Source organism: Salmo salar, chromosome 15 (assembly GCF_965601325.2).
Source record: "Salmo salar chromosome 15, fSalSal1, whole genome shotgun sequence".
NCBI classification, from domain to species: Eukaryota; Metazoa; Chordata; class Actinopteri; order Salmoniformes; family Salmonidae; genus Salmo; species Salmo salar.
The window spans coordinates 65,650,795-65,676,724 of NC_138305.1; the positions used below are offsets into that span (position 1 = coordinate 65,650,795).

At 43.5% G+C, this 25,930-nt stretch overlaps 1 protein-coding gene across 11 annotated transcripts in view; it reads right to left on the reverse strand.

The window, feature by feature from the left end:
• LOC106571865 (membrane-associated guanylate kinase, WW and PDZ domain-containing protein 1) overlaps window positions 1-25,930 on the reverse strand; it is a 233,759-nt gene that overhangs the window by 69,035 nt on the left and 138,794 nt on the right. For all 11 annotated transcript variants that reach the window (XM_082961974.1, XM_082961973.1, XM_082961969.1 and 8 more), the window contains 2 exons: window positions 1,561-1,680; window positions 404-589 (listed from right to left, as the gene is read on the reverse strand). In XM_082961974.1, coding sequence (XP_082818100.1) covers window positions 404-589; window positions 1,561-1,680 — 306 coding nt within the window. The remainder of the gene's footprint in view (window positions 1-403; window positions 590-1,560; window positions 1,681-25,930) is intronic.

Consider the following 25,930-nt stretch of genomic DNA (forward strand, 5'->3'; position numbering starts at 1 on the left):
GATGAGTGGAAGAGAGAAGAAGGAATAGAATAGAGAGAGAAAAGAAGTGAGAGAGAGAGAAAGAGGGAGCAAGAGAAATTGAGTGACAGAGGAGATCGAGGCCCTATGAATTCTGCTTGTACTGTGTTTCTCCCCTCCTCACAGGCAGATGGCAGTGTTAAGACTCTCACAAAGAGAAATCAGCTTCACAAAGACATGATGCAACCTCCAGACACCCAGCAATACAGAGCAGAGGAAAGCACAAACACAGGCACACTCTCTCACATGCTCTTTCACACGTGTAGACATACTAGCACACATACAAACACACATGCACGAACACACACACACCACAGTGAACACCAGCCTTGTTTGGTAGTGTTAGTCTGTATGTAACTGTCTGACTGCATGTACAATGACTCACCTGTAAAACTGTTGTTCATTTCCGTGGCCTGGTCGTCATCCTTGTAGTCAGCAGGCACTACTCGGGCGTTTTGCATGTCATTGTAGGACTTGGTGCCTGGGGGGCCGTTGAGGAGCACAGCATCACTGAAAATCACTGTCCCAACCACGGGCTGCCTCGGCGGCTTGGGGGTCCCATAATAGTTACCTAGGCAACAAGAGGGACATTAGCATGCCTGAGAGAGAGGAGGGAGGAAGAGAGAGAGAGGGGTGGGAGAGGAACAGAGATAAAGAGCGGGGCAAGAAAAAGATCCAGAGAAAAAAAGGAAGGGAAAGAGAGACAGAGGACAGAGATAGCAGGAAGGAGATCTATAAAATCTCAAAATCTTACGCAGGGGAAAAAGAGACAATGCCAGAGCACAATGCATCCTGAAATGGTGGAAATAAGCAGCTGCTGGAAAAGCAGGCTTTTTCCCCTAGCCAATGGTGTTATAGACTGAGAGGGGAGAGCTGTATTGTCTGGGAGCAGGGAGCATACACAGATAATACAATGGACCGGCTCAGAAGTGAAGAGAATCTTTACCTCGTTAAAGTATACATTCAAATGAGTGGCTTATATTGGTCAGTGCCAGATCTGTTACTAAGATTTATTTCCCACAATGCAATCCAAGAGATAGCAACACATGTTCATAACAAAATACAAATTGTATGTCATTATCTGCAACTGATAAACTGTATATCCTGAAAATATCTTTAAAAAGTCTATCCACAATTCTCTGGGAAAGTGACAATTTTTGATATGAGAATGTGGAACTCTTATCTCAATGCCACTGCATGTCATGTCACTGACACACTGTGCGTAAGTTTGCTTCATATTTGTATTTGGAAGGCAATAGGCTCCTGTGGACAGGTATTTGACATTGTCTGCGGGGCAGAGAGAAAGGTGTCAAACACAGTAGTACAGGTGCCAAGCAGATTAACGCTGTTACACACACACAACCCACACACAACACACAGGTGGATTTTAGTTTCTGTCAGGACAGAAGACTTATCACTGCGGTGCACTGTACTAATCTAGGTGAGGAGAATCTGGTGAACTAGTGAAAGATCATATTGTCCACTCCTACAGTCTACCATCATCATCACTACCACCACCATAACCAACATCACCATCCTCACCTTCATACGTTCCTATTTCCAGTAGTGTTCCGCTCTGCTCAAGATTTAGTAAGTCCTCTATGGACATAAAGTTGTAATCAACCCCAGGGACCTCACCGTCTCGAGGGGGGCGTGTCGTACCTGTGGAAAGAGGAAACCAAGGTTATTAATCAGCATTACTACCAACCAGCTTGACCGAAAACGAGGGAGCAGTTTTGTTGGTGGTTAACTCAATGGCAATTACATTTGCCAAAACATACGGCTCAATTAACAAACACAAACGTTATTGCCTCACTGTGGGCGGAAACCAAGATTGAGAACGAGGAAGGAGCAAGTAATATATAGTAAGTATTCAAACACAGCTAGGTCCATTAATCATAGGACTGAGAGAGAACCACTCAGAAGAACAGGTCCCCACAAACAGGAAGTGTGGGAGCTGAATGCAGGCCGGCTCGCCCATTAGGCAGGATTAGGCGGCCGCTTATGGCGGCATATTGGCGAAGGCAGCATTTTCCAAGCTTAGTTGACCAAGATGCGCCTCCAACAACACTTTGTCAAAGGCAGGGGCGTAAAACATTTTGCTTGTCCATTCCCAGCGAATCTTGGTGCTGTTGGACCAAATCTGAAGCAATCATAGACGTCTATGTTTGGTTCAGATTTGGTCCGGTCTGAACCAGCCTGGATTTGGTCAAAACATAGACATCTATAAATGACGTATTTTCAACTTTAATTCTTAACCAAAAAGGAACCTGATTTCAAAGTCCAGAAAATATGTATTTTCAACATCCGGAAAACACATATTTTCAATGTCCGGATAAAGACATATTTTAAACATGAGGAAAATATGCATTTTCACCTTTCATTCAGAACATAAAAGGAACTAATTTCACCATCAGCAAAATATGTATTTTATAAATCTTTTCAACATAATTTTGCTTACTGGGACTATTCTAGTTTTGCGGGAGTACAGAAGGAGGGTGGCAGAACGTCCAGGACCGGGTCTGGCTGAATCTGACAGGGTGCGATTTCGGTCACCGCTTCCTTTGAGACTGCAGTGAACTGAGCAGGTGGACGTGGACATGATGTGAGGAAACAGGAAATTAAGAAAGTCACACACAGCCCTATCTCAATCTAGTAGTGGTAGCATATCACAGGCTTTATACGCACCCCGGCGATAAAAGAAGGGTCATCTTTATCAACACAGAGGAACTGACACTATCGTCTGGGTATTTTATTTCCCTTCTGGCATTGTGATCATGCAGTATGGCTCCAAACAACCCTCTGTGATAGTTTTATTTAAAAAGGTTTGTCTTCAGGGTCTAACTGAACCACGAAAAGGCCCATATTTGTCTCCAAAGTTCATCTGTTGTTTAAAGGCCTACCTATATCACCATGAAAAACCGTGGACTATGTTGTTACACATAACGGTCTGAAAAAAACAACACGTGTGGGCTGTTCAGAGGAGATTACATTCTACTACATCTGGTCAATTCATTTTTTTAAAGTTAGCACCCTTCTCAATATCAACCATCTGGCCACATTTTCAGTTAAAAGGTTGGCTAATGTCAAAATGAGCTTCAAGTTCCTTGGCGTCCACATCACTAAGGCCTTAACATGGTCCACACACACACACCCGTATAGTCGTTAAGGGGGCACAGCAGCGCCTCTTCCCCCTCAGGAAGCTGAAAAGATTTGGCATGAGCCCTCGGATGCTCAAAAAGTTCTACTTCTGCACCATCGAGAATAATAAAATAGTAACACTACCTCGTTCAAAGGAACTTAAATATTTTGTATTTCGATTTAACCCTCTGAATGGCACATATACACAATCCATGTCTCAATTGTCTCAAGGCTTAAAAATCCTTCTTTAACCTGTCTCCTTCCCTTCATCTACACTGATTGAAGTGGATTTAACAAGTGATATCAATAAGGGATCAGAGCTTTCACCTGGATTCACCTGGTCAGTCTATGTCATGGAAAGAGCATGTTCCTATGGTTTGTAACCTAACCTTAAACCCTAAAACTAACCCTTACTCCTAGCCCTAGTTTCTAACCCTAAACTTAATTATAACCCTAACACTAAACCCCCTAGAAATAGCATTTGACCTTGTAGGGACTAAACAATACAATTCTCCAGTTTCTCCATGTTAGTTAAACACACACACACACACACACACACACACACACACACACACACACACACACACACACACACACACACACACCCTCAGTATCACTTCAGTGGGAGGGAATAGAGAGAAGACAATAGAGAGAGGGGTCATTGAGTTCCTCTCTTTACAGAGACAGAGATGACAGGAGCCATCACACACCTGGCAGATGGCTGACTGAAGTCGTAACCCTTCTGTGAGTAGGAAAGTCAGGACACACACGCACACATTGCCAGGGAGGCATGCACGTACACACAGCCTGGTAAGTGCTCAAAGTTGCCGTCCAGAACAAAAGCTGTTTCTCTGACACAAACATTCAAGCACTATATTTGAACTCAAAGCATTTGATCACTCAGGGAACAACCTGTGTCTAAACATCTCAAAATAACTACAGTTCATCGTGGCACAGAGACTTAAGATTTAGTGTCTTTTCTCTTTCCCATTTAAAATGACAGAGACAATGAATTACAGCAGCAGCGGTTTCATACTAAGGCCATCTCCCTATCAAAGAGCCATACAGTACCCTATGATGAATCACCTAATTGGCAAATGTATTGGGATTATACTGTACTTCTGCCGCTCTGTGTGTGTCACAGGGACCTGAGTTGAAGAAAATAAAGTTTGCTATGAGTTTCAGTCATCGTCGTTGCCATACAAAGTGTGTCCCTTGATGATCTATGAGTCTGTGGCAACTTGTGTTCTAATCTAATGAATGTCTCTGCTGTGGAGGGCGTGGATGAGCTGTTCTCTCTCTGGTAGTATTCCCCACACTGGGGGCATTTGATGCAGTTGTGCTGATAGAGTAGCTCAATACTCCTGTAACAAGTACTGTATCATTGAATAATTCTAAAGCAGCTCCACCAACTTGGATTGAGACTTGTTGGGTTTGAGAGAGTTGCAAGTTATTTTCCAAGCCAATGTTTTTAAATTAAACTCCTCCCAGTCTGAGTTGCTCTAAATATCAACTTTAGGAAATAGTAGGACACAACCCTCTCTCTTTTTAAGGCAGTCAAATGTCTTTGTTTTTTATTTTTTAGAAAGGCTCAAAATGCTTAGTCATCACTGTCATCTTAAAAACCATGAAACACTGTTCAAAATAAGAATTCGAGGTTTCTTTGAAATTCAAACCCTAATGTCAGTTGAGCTCTCAGCAGCTCTGGACATGTGAGATACATGACATAATGGATTCTCAATGCAGGCAGGCAGGCAGCAGGCAGACAAAAGGCTCAGTGAAGACAGGCTTGGCCTCATTACAATCTGTGTCCCTCTTCTCCATTCTACAGGAACAATGACTGGGCCTAACTCAGGCTGATGAACTTCCAAAACCACTCAGCATCAATGGAATGATTCTTTGTCTAGTCGTGAGAAGCTCGAGTTTCTTGTATGAATGGAAAAAATAGGACACAAGTAATCATAACTGTTTCAGCAACGAAAGACCTTGGGAACTGTACTAATCGGGAATAACTATACTACTGGTCTTCTGTTCCTAAATACAGTAAGAGAAAGTAGGATCGAGTAAATGGTCTCTCATTACTGTTTTCAGCCTCACCTCTCTTACAGTAATAGGCCAAATTCAAATTCATACATTTTCGTTTTGGTGGTAAATAATCCCTTTAACTGTTTGTACTACAGTAACTACTGAGTGTAATTATGACTGACCCCTGAGGTGTGAGAGGGAAATATACCCAGGCAAAACACATGCACCAGAACAGAAAACAGACACGTTCAGTAGAACTAGACTGCTACAGCCTCTGTGCAACATTCCGTTTCAGACCTGTTGCTAAGGACAACAAGAGATGAGGTTTACATGTTGCGCTTCCTGTGTGCAAGAAAATACGAAAGATTAAATATTTATCAGGATATAAACGGCAGTGTGTGTGTGTACAGAATTAGAGCTTGATGATATACATGAATATTGTTGCTAGAATTGAATAGAATACTGTAATAATTGAATAGGATGTTCTTGTATAATTGTGGCCTACTGTATGTCATGTTTAGGAACTGAGTAACTGAGTGATTAATGAATGACTTACCTTAAACACATACTTTACAGCACAGTGTATTAGCATACAGCCTGGCAGTGTTACACTGTCTGACTTTGACTTTGTGTTGACATGAGGAGTAGCCTACCTGTTAGTATTGCTGTCCTGTTTACAGTAGCGTCAACACAGGAGATATAACCTCTCTCCCCAGGGAAGACCTGCTACCAACAGCACCACACCAATTATACATTTTACCAGTCAGAGCATGGAGTCATTACACTAGGTGATTACTAGCATATGAAATACAGAAGCTAAAAGACACACCTCAATGCAGTGCACAGTGAATTAAGGCCTGTGTAGAAAGCATTAGAAAGGGACTACCATAAGAAAATGGTCATGATGATCTACAATAAGACTGTGCCTTTGCTTAGAACATTATTATGATTAGGCTATATTTCAAATGTAAGGCAGGAATTGTTTCACTTTCCCGACGATGGTATTTGAGAAGCATAGCCAGCTCCAGCTTTGCTAGACAACAGATAAATGAACACGTAGGGAGGATGTGTGGAATGTTTCTGTCTCCTTATTCTCTTTATCTCTCTCTTCTCCTCTCCTTTTATCCTTCTCTGTTCTTCTCTCCTATCTCACTCAAGTGAATTTCAGCCCATCTCCCTATCTCTACCACTCTCTCTCTTCCTATCTCTAGCTCTTGAACCATCTATCTCCTTCCTTCACTCTCTCTCCATCCATCCCTCTATGTTACGTGGCATTAGCGGTAGAAAAATATGCCACTAGTTGTGACGAGGTGCCCGGCACGCGGCTGACGTTCTCCTGCTACTGGGGAAGGTTGGGAAATAGAGCACGGATTGTCCAATCAGCATCAATCCCCCACCCCTCGCAGCCTCAACATCAATCAGCAGCTGTAGTCCACTCCACCAGGGGGAGGGGGGATGAAGGGAGGGGGCTGTCGTTGGGGGGCTGCAGCCAAATGGTAGAATGTGGCGGTGGGAAAAGAGTTAGGGGGAGTAAAAAAGAAAAATTATGAGGGAGAGAAAGGAAGAGAGAAAGAGCGCTCGAGACAGAGCGAGAGAGAGAGACTGGCCCTCAGAGTCAGATCAAGACAGAGCTGCATTTTCTCCTACCCTGTGAGAACTATACAGACTTAAGTCAATTTTATTTCACAAAATTGAAAACAAATGTAAAAAAAAATAACAAAGCAGAAAAGGAGAAAATCCAATATCTAATGGGAGAAAAAACCCTTTGTGCCATATTAGCTGCAAAATATGTAGCTTCCTGCCACACCTGTGGGGACAGCCAGCAGAACGACCAACCAGAGCAATAACATTGTTACATGTGTCTCTCACCATTTCATTATTGTCCTCATTCATTTCTTACTGTAGTGTCAAGTTAATTGTTACTACTCATTGAATATTATTATTTATCTGCGTCATCATTGATTTGATATGTATCTATATGTTTGCTTGGCAATGTATGTGGTAACACTTTCCATGCCAATGAAGCCATTTGAGAGAGAGAATAAAAAACACCAAGTTATTAATGCAGAGCAGATTTAGGATGATCCCTGCTAATTATCAAAATCCCAACCAAATCATGAGAAAACAAAAAGATAATTACTTGACACATTGGAAGGAATTAACCAAAAAAAAAAAAAAGTGAACTGGAGGCACAGTGGCAGAATACCTGACCACTGTGACTGACCCAAAATTAAGGGAAGCTTTGACTATGTATAGACTCAGTGAGCATAGCCTTGCTATTGAGAGAGGCCACTGTAAGCAGACCTGGCTGAGGTGGAAACTGAGGTGCACTTCCTAACCTCATTCCAAATGTATGACTATATTAGAGACACATATTTCCCTCAGATTATACCGACCCTCAAAGAATTTGAAACAAATACAATTTTCCAACCAATAACCTCCCATATCTATTAAGTGAAATACCAGTGTGCCATCACAGCAAGATTTGTTACCTGTTGCTACATGAAAAGGTCAACTAGTAAAGCACAAACGTCATTGCAATTAAACACTATATTTATCTGTCTATTTATTTTCCCTTTTGTACTTCAACAATTTGCACATTGTTACAACACCGTACATAGCCATAATATAATATTGAAATGTATCTATAGTACTCTTTTGAAACTTTTGTGAGTGTAATGCTAACTGTTAATTTCTGATTGTTTATTTCACATTGGTTTATTATCTATTCCACTCAATTTGCAACGTAAACATGTTTCCTATGCCAATAAAGCCCATTGAATTGAATGAGAGCGCGAGAGAGTGAGAGAGCAAAGAGAAAGAGAGAGACGTGACAACCAGAATCCCAGGGCGACAGGAAAAACAATCACCTAATGGGTGTCTAAACCACTCTCCAGTAGAAAAACTTTCTCCCTCTCCCCCACTGCTGCTCTCGTTGTCTAACAAACAAACAAGCACAATGTCAAACTGCACAAACGCACACACAGTCCAATACATACATAGAACCCCTGGCTTGCTTAGCACACTCTATCTCAATCCCTGTCTGTTTGTGCAGTTTCCCTGTAGGATCAGGTCTTCACTATCATTGTTAAGGATCTCTCCTCCCTCTTTCTCTTTTACGCTCCCTGTCACTTCTTTGTATTCGTCTGTCTGTGTGTGTGTGTTGTGTGTGAGCTGTGAAGTATCGATTGAAGCCCTGCTAAAAGGATGAGGAGGCTTAGGGAAGCCTGTCTGTGAGTCTGTCACCTCATCAACATTGTTCAACATTGTTTCCACAACCTGCCACTGAACTGCAGCATAATCGAAAGGTCTCTCTCTCCGCTCTGTGTACATAACATTACACTTTAGCGAGGTCTCATGGCAAAACAATTGGTTGTCCAACGTCTGTCATCAGGTATAGAATTTAAATATGCTGTAAACACTCATTTAGTCACTCAGTCAGTTAGTCACAGACACGCACATAGGCACATACACACACATACACCTGCACACACAACCTGCACACACCATATAAAATACAAACATGCCATATAAAACGTGTGAACTATAAATAGCTTATAGCGAGAGCTAGTTCCTCTCCTTGCTGGCAGTTCATAAAAAGCTGCTGTGGAGCAGGATCAGTAGCAGGGGACAAATGTCCCTGAAGTGGCCTGTAGAGTGTCTCCTCTGACCCACATCCTGCCTCCCAACACTGGGCCACTCTCTGGGCTGGGGCCCGGTTCCTTAACCAATCAACAGCTAAAGGCAGAGCAATGCTGCTGATCTCAGTGAATGGTCATCACAAGTCGTCACTGGCATCACTCTCCCTTGATATTTTCACTCAATGGGATTCCCTGGTTATATAAAAGGTTGTGAATAATAATGTCTACAATACTTTGTGATTTTTACAGACATTTGGAAATTTCGGAAATTTGTCAAAGTGCCTAAAGTTCTCTGACATACTGTTGGACTGTCTGTCAAAGTGTGCACCTCTCTAACTTTAGGGGGAGAGCGAGGTAGAGCTAGAGCGAGTGCTACGCCACAACCCAACTATCACATTTGGTTCCTTGGAAGTTGTTGGAAAGTAAGCGTAAGTAAGTGTTCGGTTTCCCATTGGTTCTGGGAACGATGCCCAATACATTTCCTGACCAGTAAAACCAAACATTTTTTAAACGTTCTGAGAACAGAAGTGAAAATGTTGCCTGTTCTGTTCTGTTTAGGTTGCACGGAGGTTCTGAGAACGTTTTACTATGGTTTCCTGAAAGTATTCCTGGGAGGTTTAATTAACATTCTGAGAACAGACATTCTAGGTTATTTAAAGGTAATTAAATAATGTTCTGAGAACATTCTAAATGTTGTGAATGCATTAAACTAAATGGAAAAGGTTATTTGGAGGTTTTTGAATACTTTTAATAACACTGCTAGCTTAGTTTTGGTTAACTGTTTGGAACTCTAAGCACAAATAGGACACATGGAAATGAACTTGCTTAGACAGTAATCATACAAACACATTTCACATTCCACAGCGTCAGTGAGATACGAACGTATCCATGAAATTAGTCCACTGTGCCACCAGGATGGAGATAGCATGCCATGTTTGTGTTTTTACTCATACAAAGCTGTTCATTTTAGTCTTTTCAAACAGATCAGGTGTGAGCTACTAGTTGGTGCGGCCAACACACCTGAACACACTTAACAAAATAGAAGATAGAGAGAGTTTTGTTGACGCTGAGAACAGAATGTACATGTTTTTAAATAACATTCTAAGAAAGTTCTTTGACCATTGTTAATGTTTTCTTCTTAATGTTCTGAGAACATGACTTTAAATAGAACCATGAGGAAACCTACAGAAGACGTTATGCTGAAGCACTGAAATTCCCACAAAAGAATGTTGTTTCTTAACATTCTCTGAACTTTCTAAGAACATTCCCAATGTCAAACCAGTTGGAGAACGTTCCTAGAACATTACCAAAAATGTAATTATATGTAACCATGTTCAAACTTTTAGGAAACGTTCTGTTAAAGTAATGAAATACCAAGAAAATAACCTCTATGGGCTAGGTGGGACGCTAGCGTCCCCCCCGTGGTGCACTCCATCAACAGCAGGTGCATTTCAAGAGCGGCAAATTTGAAACCAAATAAATGTCAAAATTCAAATTTTTCAAACATACAACTATCTTACACCCTTTGAAAGATAAACATCTCCTTAATCTAACCACGTTGTCCGATTTCAAAAAGGTTTTACGGCGAAAGCATAAAGTTAGATTATGTTAGGAGAGTACATTGACAATAGCTGTGTGTAATGTTTTGGCAATTCAAAGACAGGGTCACCAAAACCATAAAACCAGCTAAAATGATGCACTAACCTTTTACAATCTCCATCAGATGACACTCCTAGGACATTATGTTAGACAATGCATGCATTTTTAGTTCTATCAAGTTCATATTTATATCCAAAAACAGCGTTTTACTATGGCATTGATGTTGAGGAAATCGTTTCCCTCCAATAACCGGCAGTCAAGTCAGCACCACAAATTAAATAATTAAAATTAGAAAACATTGGTAAAATATTATATTGTCATTTAAAGAATTATAGATTTACATCTCTTGAACGCAATCAACTTGCCAGATTTAAAAATAACCTTACTGGGAAATCACACTTTGCAATAATCTGAGCACTGCGCCCAGAAAAATACGCGTTGCGATACAGACTAGCCGCCATGTTGGGGAGATCTAAAATCGAAAATACTATGTAAATAATCCATTACCTTTGATTCTCTTCATCAGATGTCACTTCCAGGTATCACAGGTCCATAACGAATGTAGTTTTGTTCAAAAAAGCTCATCATTTATGTCCAAAAATCTCCGTCTTGTTAGCACATGATCTAAGCCCACCGGACTTCACTTCATGAACGAGGGGAAAAAATATATTTCCGTTCGTTCAAACATGTCAAACGTTGTATAGCATAAATCATTAGTGCCTTTTTTAACCAGAACATGAATAATATTCAAGGTGGACGAATGCATTCTCTTTTATAACGTATTGGAACGAGGGTACCCAACATGAACTCGCGCGCCAGAGTCTAATCGGCCATCACCGTTCCATGGCTCTTGTTCGGTCAGATCTCACAGTAAAAGACTCAAAACACTTTGTAAAGGCTGGTGACATCTAGTGGAAGCGATAGGAAGTGCCAAAACATTAATCAACCCCTGTGTGTTTCAATGGCATAGGCTTAAAGGTAATTCAACACATCAGGTATCCACTTCCTGTCAGAAAATGTCTCAGGGTTTTGCCTGCCAAATGAGTTCTGTTATACTCACAGACACCATTCAAACAGTTTTAGAAACTTTAGGGTGTTTTCTATCCATATATAATAAGTATATGCATATTCTAGTTACTGGGTAGGATTAGTAACCAGATTAAATCGGGTACGTTTTTTTATCCAGGCGTGAAAATACTGCCCCCTAGCCCCAACAGGATAAAGTGTTTTTGTCAAGTTCCTTAAATGTGCTGAGAATTTTCCAAAGTTGTGTGAAGGTTGTATGCAGAATAACCATAGGACAACCACACTCACCAAGCTCTATGAAACATATGGTTCTCAGAATGTCATTTGCTAGCGCACTGCAGCACTAAATAGAAAACAGCGAATCTACTGGGAAAAAAAATACGTTCAGCGAACATACTACATTTGGGAAGCCCAAACAATTGTGAGATACGAAATATACATTTTATGTAAAACATTTGGGTCAAGGGTTCACAATTTCACCTTTTCTGAGATCTCTGCCAAGGAAGAGGGAAACACAACAATGTCACTGACAACACTGTCACCTACATTCAATATACTTTGCATCCCTCATTTACTCAAGTGTTTCCTTCCAGAAGCTGGGATAGATTAGCTACCTCATAATACGCTACGTGAGTGAAAGTTTATGAAGACAAAAGCGAAGCAGACACATGGAATTATTTGATTTGGATGGCTGAATGACATGACAGAAAGGAATGCAGGTATTTTCTTATCTAAAGGTGTGTGAAATGTTAGCTTCAGTATACATTTCTTGAGCACTGAAGTTATGTGTCTTGTGTCAATCACAGGACTTTTCTGATTGGTTTAAGCTACAGAGAAAGTAATTGAAAGAAAGAAATGGATTCTGACAATAGGCCTATAGTAAAAGGTGTGTTGCGTAGGGTGATGTTGTAAAGTCTGATATATTTTGCAAACTGCTGGTGACAGTGTTGTGTCAGTGACAATGTTGTGTTCATGAGGTGTGTAGCACACGCATAAAGCTCTGCTTGCTTGGCTGAGATCTCAGTAAAGGTAAAATTGTGAACCTGTGACCCAGCCTCCAGTGTGTTTGTTTGTTTGTTTGTATGTATATCGGAGTGGTTGGATAAAAGTAGAAGACAAATTTCCATCTCGGGTGGATTTATCAAGTATATCTTAAGTCAGAGATGTTTAGACACTTTCCTAAATTTGACATTGTTCCCTTATAAGTGATCAGATATCATGCCTAATGCCCATATAATGCAGTGGGTGGACTATTGGCAGGTTTTGGACTCACAGAGAAACACAGCGAGTGCCTGGTGGAACTCCAGATCAGTGTGGAGCATCCTACGGTGTGGACCAGAGACAGCAGCAGCATCTCCCAGTGAGGGGGCAGCATGGAAAACAGCCTGCCAGGACACCACACTGATAAGACTAATATGAGGCCCCTTATCTCAGAGAAAGGGGAACAGCACACTAAACCTACATATACCAGACACTAGGGAGACAGTGGGGTCTAAAACAGCCTTTCATAATAATCTATTTTAATATCAAGGCACGATTTTTAATCCCCATCTTACGTACAGTATGTCATTCTCCGCACTCCTCTATTGTAGCCATGGCTGGATCGAGGTGCCTAGGTATGGCTTACAGATAGAAGGGGATGCAATTCAACTAGAAACAGGTGTACTCAATGTTCTCAATTGCCTGCAGAGTGGGAAGGTGCTGCCAATCCAGCTGACAACTCTGAGCAATAAAAGGGGGAAACAAACAAGTAACAAAAATAAAATGTGTAGAAGTTGAATCCATTTGGAGCAACAACACATCTTGTGTGAAATAATCAGAACTGGGTTCAAATACATGTATTTGGGTGTCTGGTATTTCAAATATATTTTTCTCTGTATTTGAGTATTTCCAAATACACAGGCCAAAAATAAAAATACTTTTATTTGAGTATTTGTAAGTACCAAATAGTCTACCAAACTGTATTTGAGAGTATTTTCAAATAATTATTTCAAATAAGAGCACTTCCTCCTAGCTGCCCACTGCACTGAGGCTAGGAAACACTGTCACTACCGATAAATCCGCGATTATTGAGAATTTCAATAAGCATTTTTCTACGGCTGGCCATGCTTTCCACCTGGCTACTCCTACCCCGGTCAACAACCCTGCGCCCCCCACAGCAACTTGCCCAAGCCTCCTGTCACAGTATCCACAGAAGGTGGCGCCCCTCCTCGGTCGGGCGGCGCTCGGCGGTCGTCGTCGCCGGCCTACTAGCTGCCACCGATCTATATTTCTGTGTCTTTTGGTTTTGTCTGTCTGATCCGCACCTGTTTCTTGTCTGTCATTAGTTAGGTTATTTAGTGTGTTTTCAGTTCAGGATTTCGTGCGGGATTGTTTTATGTCAACTCTGGACAGTTGTGAGTGAGTGCTGCGCTCGTTGCTAATTATATTTACCGGGCTGCGCCCCGTGCGTCTTTTGTTTTGGGAACGTGTTTTCCCGAGTTGAATTTATGTGCGCCCTGTGCCTTTCGGGCTTCTTGTGTTGTTCCCGGATTTTCTATTAAAACCCACTATTACTCCGGACCTCTGTCTGCTGCACCTGACTCTGCCTCTCTACTGATCCTGGTAATCGTGACAGAATCCCGCACCACCGATGGAGTCAGCAGGAGCAGAAGCGCCGTCCGTGGCTGAGCAGGTGTCGCAACACGCCAGCCTTCTCCACCGCCTGGGCTTGGCCATGGACCAGGTGTTAGCCCGGTTGGAGAGCTGGGAGAGAGGTGCTTCCCCAGCCAGACCAGCTCCGGGTCCTCATCCTGCGCCCCCACCGACACACACTGAAGTGGGCTCCGGCGGTATCCGAATTACACCTCCCAGGGAATTCGATGGGACGGCCGCTGGGTGTAAGGGGTTTTTGCTCCAGTTAGAACTGTACCTGGCGACCGTCCGACCCCCTCCCTCTGACAAAGAGAAAGTGAGCGTCCTCGTCTCGTGTCTCACGGGTCGAGCCCTGGAATGGGCCAACGCGGTCTGGGATGGCCCAGACTCGGCTCGGGGCGACTACCCAGAGTTCACCCCCCGCTTCCGGGCGGTATTCGATCATCCCCCGGATGGCAGGGCGGCGGGTGAGCGGCTATTCCACTTGAGACAGGAGACGAAGAGCGCTCAGGATTTCGCACTGGAATTCCGGACTCTCGCGGCTGGATCGTGGTGGAATGAGCGGGCCCTGATAGATCACTATAGGTGCAGTCTTCGTGAGGACGTCCGCCGGGAGCTGGCTTGTAGGGACAACACCACCACCCTAGACCAGCTGGTGGATTTGTCCATCAGACTGGACAACCATCAGACTGCGTCGAGGAGGACCGGAGGGGGAGGCCTCTCCTGCACCCACTGTGGGCGCAGAGGACACACTGTGTACCGGTGCTGGAGTGGTCCACCCGGGAGGTCGGAGGGTAGGCAGAGCACTACATCGACCCCCCAGGTGAGTCAGCACCAGCCACACCCAGAGCCCCCTGTCGACCACATGTACATCTCAGTTTGTTTTCCTGATTTTTCCCCTCACTTCCAGTATAAGGCACTAGTCGATTCAGGTGCAGCTGGGAGTTTTATGGACCGTGGGTTAGCTAAGAAGTTAGGGATTCCCCTGGTTCAGCTGGACCACCCCTTCCCTGTGCACGCCCTAGATAGTCGACCGCCAAGTGGGGGAGGTCACTGTGCCACTGGTTATGCTGACGTGGGGGGCCATGATGAACGTATCAGCTTATTCCTCATTGACTCCCCGGCGTTTCCGGTGGTACTGGGAATCCCCTGGCTAACCACTCACAACCCTCAGATTTCGTGGAGGCAGAGGGCTCTTAAGGGGTGGTCGAGGGAGTGCTCAGGTAGGTGCATAGGAGTTTCCATCGGTGCAACCACGGTGGAAAGTCCAGACCAAGTCTCCACCGTGCGCATTCCCTCAGAATATGCCGATTTGGCTATCGCCTTCAGTAAGACGAAGGCGACTCAATTACCCCCCCATCGACGAGGGGATTGTGCGATAAACCTCCAGGCCGACGCGGCCCTTCCTAGGAGTCACGTGTATCCTCTGTCTGAGGAGGAGACAGCTGCTATGGAGACATACGTCGCTAAGTCCTTGAGACAGGGATACATTCAGCCATCTAAGTCACCCGTCTCCTCGAGCTTCTTTTTTGTGAAGAAGGTGGGAGGTCTGTGCCCGTGCATTGACTATAGAGGTCTAAATGCTATCACAGTGGGTTTCAGTTACCCACTACCTCTCATTGCTACGGCAGTGGAGTCATTTCACGGGGCGCACTTCTTCACAAAATTAGATCTTAGGAGCGCGTATAACCTGGTGCGTATCTGAGATGGAGATGAGTGGAAAACCGCATTTAGTACCACATCAGGCCATTATGAGTACCTCGTCATGCCGTATGGGTTAAAAAATGCTCCCGCCGTCTTCCAATCCTTTGTGGACGAGGTCCTTAGGGACATGCTCAGGCAGGGTGTGGTGGTGTACATCGATGACATCCTGATCTACTCCACCACATGCGCCGAGCATGTGTCTCTGGTGGCCGTAAAGTGCTTGGGCGGCTGCTGGAGCATAACCTATACGTCAAGGCTGAGAAATGTGAGTTCTCCAAACGAACCATCTCTTTTCTGGGATATCGCATTTCCACCTCGGGGGTGGTGATGGAATGTGATCGCGTTACGGCAGTGCGTAATTGGCCAACCCCAACCACTGTGAAGGAGGTGCAGCGGTTCTTGGGGTTCGCCAATTATTACCGGAGGTTTATCCGGGGTTTTGGCCAGGTGGCGGCTCCCATTACCTCCCTGATGAAGGGGGGTCCGGTGCGGCTACGGTGGTCGGCAGAGGCGGACAGAGCCTTCCATCGTCTGAAGGTTCTGTTTACCAACGCTCCTGTGCTGGCACATCCGGACCCCTCTTTGCCATTCATAGTGGAGGTGGACGCGTCCGAGGCTGGGGTAGGAGCAGTGCTGTCGCAGCGTTCGGGCACTCCTCCGAAGCTCCACCCCTGTGCATTCTTTTCTAAGAAGCTGAGCCTGGCGGAGCGCAACTATGATGTGGGGGACCGGGAGCTGTTAGCCGTGGTCAAGGCTTTGACGGTGTGGAGACATTGGCTTGAGGGGGCACGTCACCCTTTTCTCATCTGGACCGAACACCGTAATCTGGAGTATATCCGGGCAGCAAGGAGACTTAATCCTCGTCAAGCCAGGTGGGCCATGTTCTTTACGAGGTTTCAATTTACCCTCTCGTACATTCCAGGTTCCCGGAACCGGAAGGCTGACGCACTGTCGCGTCTCTACGACACCGAGGAGCGGACCATCGATCCTACTCCCATACTCCCCGCCTCCTGTCTGGTGGCACCGGTGGTATGGGAGGTGGATGCGGACATCGAGCGGGCGGGCCAGTCAGAACCCACTCCACCTCAATGTCCCGTGGGTCTGAAATACGTTCCGCTTGGTGTTCGCGATCGCTTGATCCGATGGTCCCACACTCTACCCTCCTCGGGTCATCCTGGGGTGGAACCGACAGTGCGGGGCCTGAAGGGGAGGTACTGGTGGCCCATTGTTACAACCCCTATTACTAGCCTGTTCAACCTCTCTTTCGTATCGTCTGAGATCCCCAAAGATTGGAAAGCTGCCGCGGTCATCCCCCTATTCAAAGGGGGAGACACTCTAGACCCAAACTGCTATATCCTACCCTCCCTTTCTAAGGTCTTCGAGAGCCAAGTTAAATAGATTACTGACCATTTCGAATCCCACCGTACCTTCTCCACTATGCAATCTGGTTTCCTAGCGGGTCATGGGTGCACCTCAGTCACACTCAAGGTCCTAAATGATATCATAACCGCCATCGATAAGAGACAATACTGTGCAGCTGTCTTCATTGACCTGGCCAAGGCTTTCGACTCTGTCAATCACCACATTCTCATCGGCAGACTCAACAGCCTTGGTTTCTCAAATGACTGCCACGCCTGGTTCACCAAATACTTCTCAGACAGAGTTCAGTGTGTCAAATCGGAGGGCCTGTTGTCCGGAACCTCTGGCAGTCTATGGGGGTGCCACAAGGTTCAAGCCTCGGGCCGACTCTTTTCTCTGTATACATCAATGATGTCGCTCTTGCTGCTGGTGATTCTCTGATCCACCTCTACGCAGACGACACCATTCTGTATACTTCTGGCCCTTCTTTGGACACTGTGTTAACTACCCTCCAGACGAGCTTCAATCCCATACAACTCTCCTTCCGTGGCCTCCAACTGCTCTTAAATACAAGTAAAACTAAATGCATGCTCTTCAACCGATCAATGCCCACACCTGCCCGCCTGTCCAGCATCATTACTCTGGACGGTTCTGACTTAGAATATGTGGACAACTACAAATACCTAGGTGTCTGGTTAGACTGTAAACTCTCCTTCCAGACTCACATTAAGCATCTCCAATCCAAAATTAAATCTAGAATCGGCTTCCTATTTCGCAACAAAGCATCCTTCACTCATGCTGCCAAACATACCCTCGTAAAACTGACTATCCTATCGATCCTTGACTTTGGCGATGTCATTTACAAAATAGCCTCCAACACTCTACTCAGCAAATTGGATGCAGTCTATCACAGTGCCATCCGTTTTGTCACCAAAGCCCCATATACTACCCACCACTGTGACCTGTATGCTCTCGTTGGCTGGCCCTCGCTTCATATTTGTCGCCAAACCCACTGGCTCCAGGTCATCTATAAGTCTTTTCTAGGAAAACCCCGCCTTATCTCAGCTCACTGGTCACCATAGCAGCACCCACCCATAGCACATGCTCCAGCAGGTATATTTCACTGGTCACCCCCATTGCCAATTCCTCTTCGGCCGCCTTTCCTTCCAGTTCTCTGCTGCCAATGACTGGAACGAACTGCAAAAATCACTGAAGCTGGAGACTCATATATCCCTCACTAACTTTAAGCACCAGCTGTCAGAGCAGCTCACAGATCACGGTACCTGCACATAGGTAATCTGTAAATAGCCCATCCAACTACCTCATCCCCATACTGTTATTTATTTTATTTAGCTCCTTTGCACCCCAGTATCTCTACTTGCACACTCATCTATCACTCCAGTGTTTAATTGCTATATTGTAATTATTTCGCTACTATGACCTATTTATTGTCTTACCCCCCTTATCCTATCTCATTTGCACACGTTGTTTAATAGACTTTTTCTATTGTATTATTGACTGTATGTTTGTTTATTCCATGTGTAACTCTGTGTTGTTGTTTGTGTCGCACTGCTTTGCTTTATCTTGGCCAGGTCGCAGTTGTAAATGAGAACTTGTTCTCAATTAAATAAAGGTGAAATAAAAATAATTAAAAAATACTATTTTTGAATAACTGGTGTCACAACGTCCACAGAAGGTGGCGCCTCTCCCCGTTCGGGCGGTGCTCGGCGGTCATCGTCGCCGGCCTACTAGCTGCCACCGATCTCCTTTTCTGTTTCTTTATGTAAATGTCTGTGTAGGGTAGCACCTGTTTTGTGTTTAGTAATTAGTGGGGTATTTAGTCTGTCTGTTTTTGTTTGGGGTTGTGTGGGATTGTTTTGTGTCAGTGATTGTAAGTTAGGGATTTATCGTTTCTCAGGCCGTTACGCATTTTTGGGCATTAGGGTTGCTGGGCTGCCTCCCGACTCATTCCAGGACTGTTTAGTCTTCGAGGGAATATATTTCCCCTTCCTTGTTTGTTCGGCATTGTGGACTGTTGTTTTATTAAACGTGTGTCCACGTACTTGAGTCTCCTGCGCCTGACTTCACCCCTCCTGCATATCTATTTGTGTGACAACTGGGTTAAATGCATGGTAGTGTATTTGAGTTAGTGTATTGAAGTATTATCAAATACTTTCCAAGTATATTTCCAAATACATTAAAATATTAAACTACTTGTCTTGTGAAATAAAATATATCTGATGACTCACTTTGAATGTATGTGAAAGTAATTGAGATATTTGAAATAGTATTTGAACCCAGGTCTGGAAACAATCACAGACCACAACACAACACTTTGGTATTCTGAGTAGTAGCCCAGCTAAAAATTCTAGGGAGAGAGAGAACGTTTTTGTAATGTTAACCGTAAAGTTCCCCTGATGTTTGAGTGTACAGTTTTCAGTTAGTTAGGGGAACATTCTATGTATGTTAGCAAAAACCTCCTGAGAACCTATTTAGCATGTTTTGGCATTAAGAGTTAGAGAGTAGCATTCCCTTAATGTCAAACCGAACTTACCCAGAATATACAAAAACGTGTCTAGAATGTTAATATCTTATATTTTGAGAACATGGCAACCATGTTCTGTGTATGTTTGGTGTGACGTTGATGGAATATTCTGCTTAGCCTCAGAAAACTGGACACTTCAACGTTCCAATGAAACATGTCTATAACATTCATATTGAATATTCTGAGAAAGTGGTAACCACGTTCTGGGTAAGTTCAGTTTGACATTAAGGGAATGGTCTCTTGGAAACAGTCCTTGCACATCACTGGAACATTCATATGAAAATGTTAGGTAACGACCTAATGAGACTTATGTACACACAAAACCTCGAAGTCGTCAGCCACTCAGCCTTGTTAAAAAAACAGAAGGTGGAATTAGCGTTGTTTCGCAATGCATGTCTGTGTGTGTTGCTTTATGGTCTAGTCAATTAGGTAGATAGCTAGCTGCGCTAATGTTTCTATTGTTGCAGAAAGCCCTTGCTGATACTAGCCAGATGGCCACAACTAGCTAGCAAGATGAAAAATAAACAATTAAAATTCACTCTCCATAATCGCATACATTAACTCAGCAAAAAAAGAAACGTCCTCTCATTGTCAACTACGTTTATTTTCAGCAAACTTAACATGTGTAAATATTTGTATGAACATAACAAGATTCAACAAATGAGAAAAACTGAACAAATTCCACAGACATGTGACTAACAGAAATGGAATAATGTGTCCCTGATCAAAGGGAGGGTCAAAATCAAAAGTAACAGTCAGTATCTGGTGTGGCCATCAGCTGCATTAAGCACTGCAGTGCATCTCCTCCTCATGGACTGCACCAGATTTGCCAGTTCTTGCTGTGAGGTGTTACCCCACTCTTCCACCAAGGCACCTGCAAGTTCCCGGACATTTCTGGGGGGAATGGCCCTCACCCTCACCCTCACACTCCGATCCAACAGGTCCCAGACGTGCTCAATGGGATTGAGATTCGGGCTCTTCGCTAGCCATGGCAGAACACTGACATTCCTGTCTTGCAGGAAATCACGCACAGAACGAGCAGTATGGCTGGTGGCATTGTTATGCTGGAGGGTCATGTCAGGATGAGCCTGCAGGAAGGGTAGCACATGAGGGAGGAGGACGTCTTCCCTGTAACACACAGTGTTGAGATTGCCTGCAATGACAACAAGCTCAGTCCGATGATGCTCTGACACACCGCCCCAGATCATGACGGACCCTCCACCTCCAAATCGATCCCGCTCCAGAGTACAGGCATCGGTGTAATGCTCATTCCGTCGACGATGAATCCGACCATCCCCCCCGGTGAGACAAAACCGTGACTCGTCAGTGTAGAGCACTTTTTGCCAGTCCTGTCTGGTCCAGCGACGGTGGGTTTGTGCCCATAGGCAACGGTGTTGCCGATGATGTCTGGTGAGGACCTGCATTACAGCAGGCTTACAAGCCCTCAGTCCAGCCTCTCTCAGCCTATTGCAGACAGTCTGAGCACTGATGGAGGGATTGTGCGGTCCTGGTATAACTCGGGCAGTTGTTGTTGCCATCCTGTACCTGTCCCGCAGGTGTGAGGATGATCAGCTGTCCATCCTGTCTCCCTGTAGCGCTGTCTTAGGCGTCTCACAGTACGGACATTGCAATTTATTGCCCTGGCCACATCTGCAGTCCTCATGCCTCCTTTCAGCATGCTTAAGGCACATTCACGCAGATGAGCAGGGACCCTGGGCATCTTTCTTTTGGTGTTTTTCCGTAGTCAGGAGAAAGGCCTCTTTAGTGTCCTAAGTTTTCATAACTGTGACCTTAATTGCCTACCGTCTGTAAGCGGTTAGTGTCTTAACGACCATTCCACTTGTTCATGTTCATTAATTGTTTATGGTTCATTGAACATGCATGGGAAACAGTGTTTAAACCCTTTACAATGAAGATCTGTGAAGCGATTTGGATTTTTATGAATTATCAATGAAAGACAGGGTCCTGAAAAAGGGACGTTTCTTTTTTTGCTGAGTTTACATGTTTAGCTAGCTGGCTAACGTTAGCAAACTTTTTAGCATGATTCACTAGCTAGCGAGCCGTTGTTCTTGCTAGGTAAAGTAAAGACACTGCATCATGCAGCTGCTTCATGGAAACAAGTATAATGAATTCTAATGTTACAAGCTACAGTGGCCAGATAGCTAGCTTAGTAAAGCATGTAGTGTTGTGTGCATTGTGGTGCACTTACCACCCAATTTGTTTCATATGAAGTGTGTGTGACTGCCTTGCTCAGTTAGCAAGTGAAAGTTAGCTAGCTAGCTAATAAGCTAGTGCACATTATCAAACCTAACAAAAACAAATCCTTCTTCAAGCACAAAACTCCTTAGCTAGACATAAAAGAGTAAAAGACTTGCTCTAGAAAAAAATGTATTATGCAGCTTTATTGTTTTAGTTAGAACAATTCTGATGAAAAGGGTGGATTAGAACAAAAAAGGGCCCTATTTTATTTTCATTTTTCTTGTCACTCCTGTCGGCTCCTCCACATGGAGGTTAGCGCTCTCTGATTGGCTGAAAGTCAAGTTGTCGACCACTGCCGAGCATTGGGATTCTACAAGTAGAAACGGCAGGAGTGATAATTTCGTAATGCACACACTCACATTATATAGAATTTGTATGATGCAAAATCATAATTACAAGAATGAAACACTATGAAACACAATAACTCCAATCCCATTATTGGAAATCATCATTTGAGGCATTATATTTGGGATTCTTTGTGGGAGTGTTGAATTCCAACATCCCATAATAGAATGTAGTAAACACGTGAGCTCTTGGGAACAACATTCAGCCTCCATTTTGTCAGGTGTGAGAAAAAGCAGATTTTTAAGCCATCTGGCAACTGAATCATTCACAATCCACAGGGTCCCACTTTGGCTGTGTAGTGGAGGGCAAATCGTGAAATCTCCTTTTTTTGATAGGCTACATTCCAAAATAGCATTTCAGTACCGGTACTATTCAACAATTCAAAAAAGACAGTCTATTTCAGGAAGTCTTTGTGATGAGTCTTGAATTTTAAAGTGAATATCAGAGTGAATATGACAGTGAGAACTGCATTGTGTGATCTTGTCACAGCCATATTTATCAAGATGCAGAGAGGGGAATTATTCCCAAACTGCTCCAGCTTAATCAAAATACTGCATATACAGTACCTATAGATTCATCAGTAATAACAGCTAGGTATACACTGGCAATGTGATCTGACCAGGTACAACTCTGAGCCCTATTGTGTATGTGTATGGTATATGGGTCACGGTGAATTACAATGTCAGCTGTGTGAGATGGCAATGAGCAACCAACCAATATGGCTCTCCACATCTCCCATGTTATTACTACTAGTTAGCGACAACAGGGTTCAGGAAAGACTTACCGATTTAAATGTAACGACATGCATAAATTATACATTATTATTCCAAGCAATTGTAGTGCACTCGGATTTTCCAGTTCACCTTTCTGCCTAACAGAATTACTTGCCATTGAAAATACAGCTAGGTATAATACACCCATACCAGAGTAAATCTTATTTTGTTGTCAATAAAAAACATGTTGGTCTAAGCGCCATTATTTGGGTAGTGTAGGGATAGCAACTTGCAGGATGCCACTAGTTGTGGTAGTTGATACAGTACTGAGAGAGAAAGCGGTTGTCTGTGCATGCCGACTAAATATTTAACTGGTGTGACCCAGTGACTGTTTGCGTTCTCTAAAACTGGTCCAAGCCACCTCGTGAGAGCATGATGTGACTGAGGCAACATTACATGTACTGTAGTGTAGCCTACATGCACAAGAAAGGGACCTTCAGAGTGCTAAAACTCACTAATAATTCAACCTCTCATTACAGTAAAGAGATGACTGTTATAAGGTTTGAAAACACCTAAAGGGGTCTACAGACAATACGCAAACAGGGCCGGAGTGTAGCGCAAATACTGTATGTCTATGTCCAGTTTGGAGGAGCATCTGTGTGGGCTGGTGAGACAATACGAGAACCCTTACAACCCTTCAATACGGTTGTTTTCAGACAAGCAAGCAAAAAACAACAGCTGGAGGGAGATATCACAAAATTTGACCAGCGATACTGATAAGAAACATGGAGAAAGATTCGGGACCAGTAGGTTCGCAATCTGAAAAGGGTTGACGGAGACGAGGAGTGGAGCTGCCACTGGTGATCAGACAACTGGATTGGCTTCGTGTTCTTCTGAAACATCGTCAGACAGACACCAATATGCCAGATATGGAATGTACTCAACATGCAGCCGAGTCCTTTTGTACAGTTTGTGATTTTATGTTTAGCAGACCTAGTTAGAACATGTGAAATCAGCACTTTTCGGGATGTGAGAAACTATGAGTGGGAAATATTTATTGTCTAGGTTGTTATCATAATGATTAGCAGGGCTAGTTGAAACACATGAAAACACATGAAAACAGACAGTGTATTGTATGTGTGTTAAGCACCAGCTGTCAGAGCAGCTCACAGATTACTGCACCTGTACATAGCCCATCTATAATTTAGCCCAAACAACTACCTCTTCCCCTACTGTATTTATTTATTTATTGATTTTGCTCCTTTGCACCCCATTATTTCTATTTCTACTTTGCACTTTCTTCCACTGCAAATCTACCATTCCAGTGTTTTACTTGCTATATTGTATTTACTTCACCACCATGGCCTTTTTTGCCTTTACCTCCCTTATCTCACCTCATTTGCTCACTTTGTATATAGACTTATTTTTCTACTATATTATTGACTGTATGTTTGTTTTATTCCATGTCTAACTCTGTGTTGTTGTATGTGTCAAACTGCTTGCTTAACCTGTTATGGCTAGGGGGCAGTATTTTCACGGCTGGATAAAAAACGTACCCGATTTAATCTGGTTACTACTCCTGCCCAGTAACTAGAATATGCATATAATTATTGGCTTTGGATAGAAAACACTCCAAAGTTTCTAAAACTGTTTGAATGGTGTCTGTGAGTATAACAGAACTCAAATGGCAGGTCAAAACCTGAGAGATTCCTTTACAGGAAGTGGCCTGTCTGACCATTTCTTGAACTTCTTTGCCATCTCTATCTTTTACAAAGGATCTCTGCTCTAACGTGCCACTTCCTACGTCTTCCATGGGCGCTCAGAGCCCGGGAAAAACCTGAATGTCGTCATCCCAGCCCCAGGCTGAAACACATTATCGCCTTTCTCAAGTGGCCGATCAAGGGACTGTGGGCTTAGGCGCGTGCCCTGGCTGCCCCCGTCTTTGTGATTTTTCCTCTGTTTGCCGAAAAGTAGATTCCCGGTCGGAATATTATCGCTTTTTTACGAGATAAATTGCATAAAAATTGATTTTAAACAGCGGTTGACATGCTTCGAAGTACGGTAATGGAATATTTAGAAATTTTTTGTCACGAATTGCGCCATGCGCACGACCGTTATTTACCATTTCGGATAGTTTCTGGAACGCACGAACAAAACGCCGCTATTTGGATATAACGATGGATTATTTGGGACCAAACCAACATTTGTTATTGAAGTAACAGTCCTGGGAGTGCATTCTGACGAAGACAACAAAGGTAAGAACATTTTTGTTATAGTAAATCTGATTTTGGTGAAGGCTAAACTTGCCGGGTGTCTAAATAGCTAGCCCGTGATGGCTGGGCTATGTACTTAGAATATTGCAAAATGTGCTTTCACCAAAAAGCTATTTTAAAATCGGACATATCGAGTGCATAGAGGAGTTCTGTATCTATAATTCTTAAAATAATTGTTATGCTTTTTGTGAACGTTTATCGTGAGTAATTTAGTAAATTGTTAGTAAATTTCCCGGAAGTTTGCGGGGGGTATGCTAGTTCTGAACGTCACATGCTAATGTAAAAAGCAGTTTTTTTATATAAATATGAACTTGATTGAACAAAACATGCATGTATTGTATAACATAATGTCCTAGGGTTGTCATCTGATGAAGATCATCAAAGGTTAGTGCTGCATTTAGCTGTCTTCTGGGTTTTTGTGACATTATATGCTAGCTTGAAAAATGGGTGTCTGATTATTTCTGGCTGGGTAGTCTGCTGACATAATCTAATGTTTTGCTTTCGCTGTAAAGCCTTTTTGAAATCGGACAGTGTGGTTAGATAACGGAGAGTCTTGTCTTTAAAATGCTGTGAAATAGTCATATGTTTGAAAAATTGAAGTTTTTGTATTTTTGAGGAATTTGTCATTCGCGCCACGCCTATCATTGG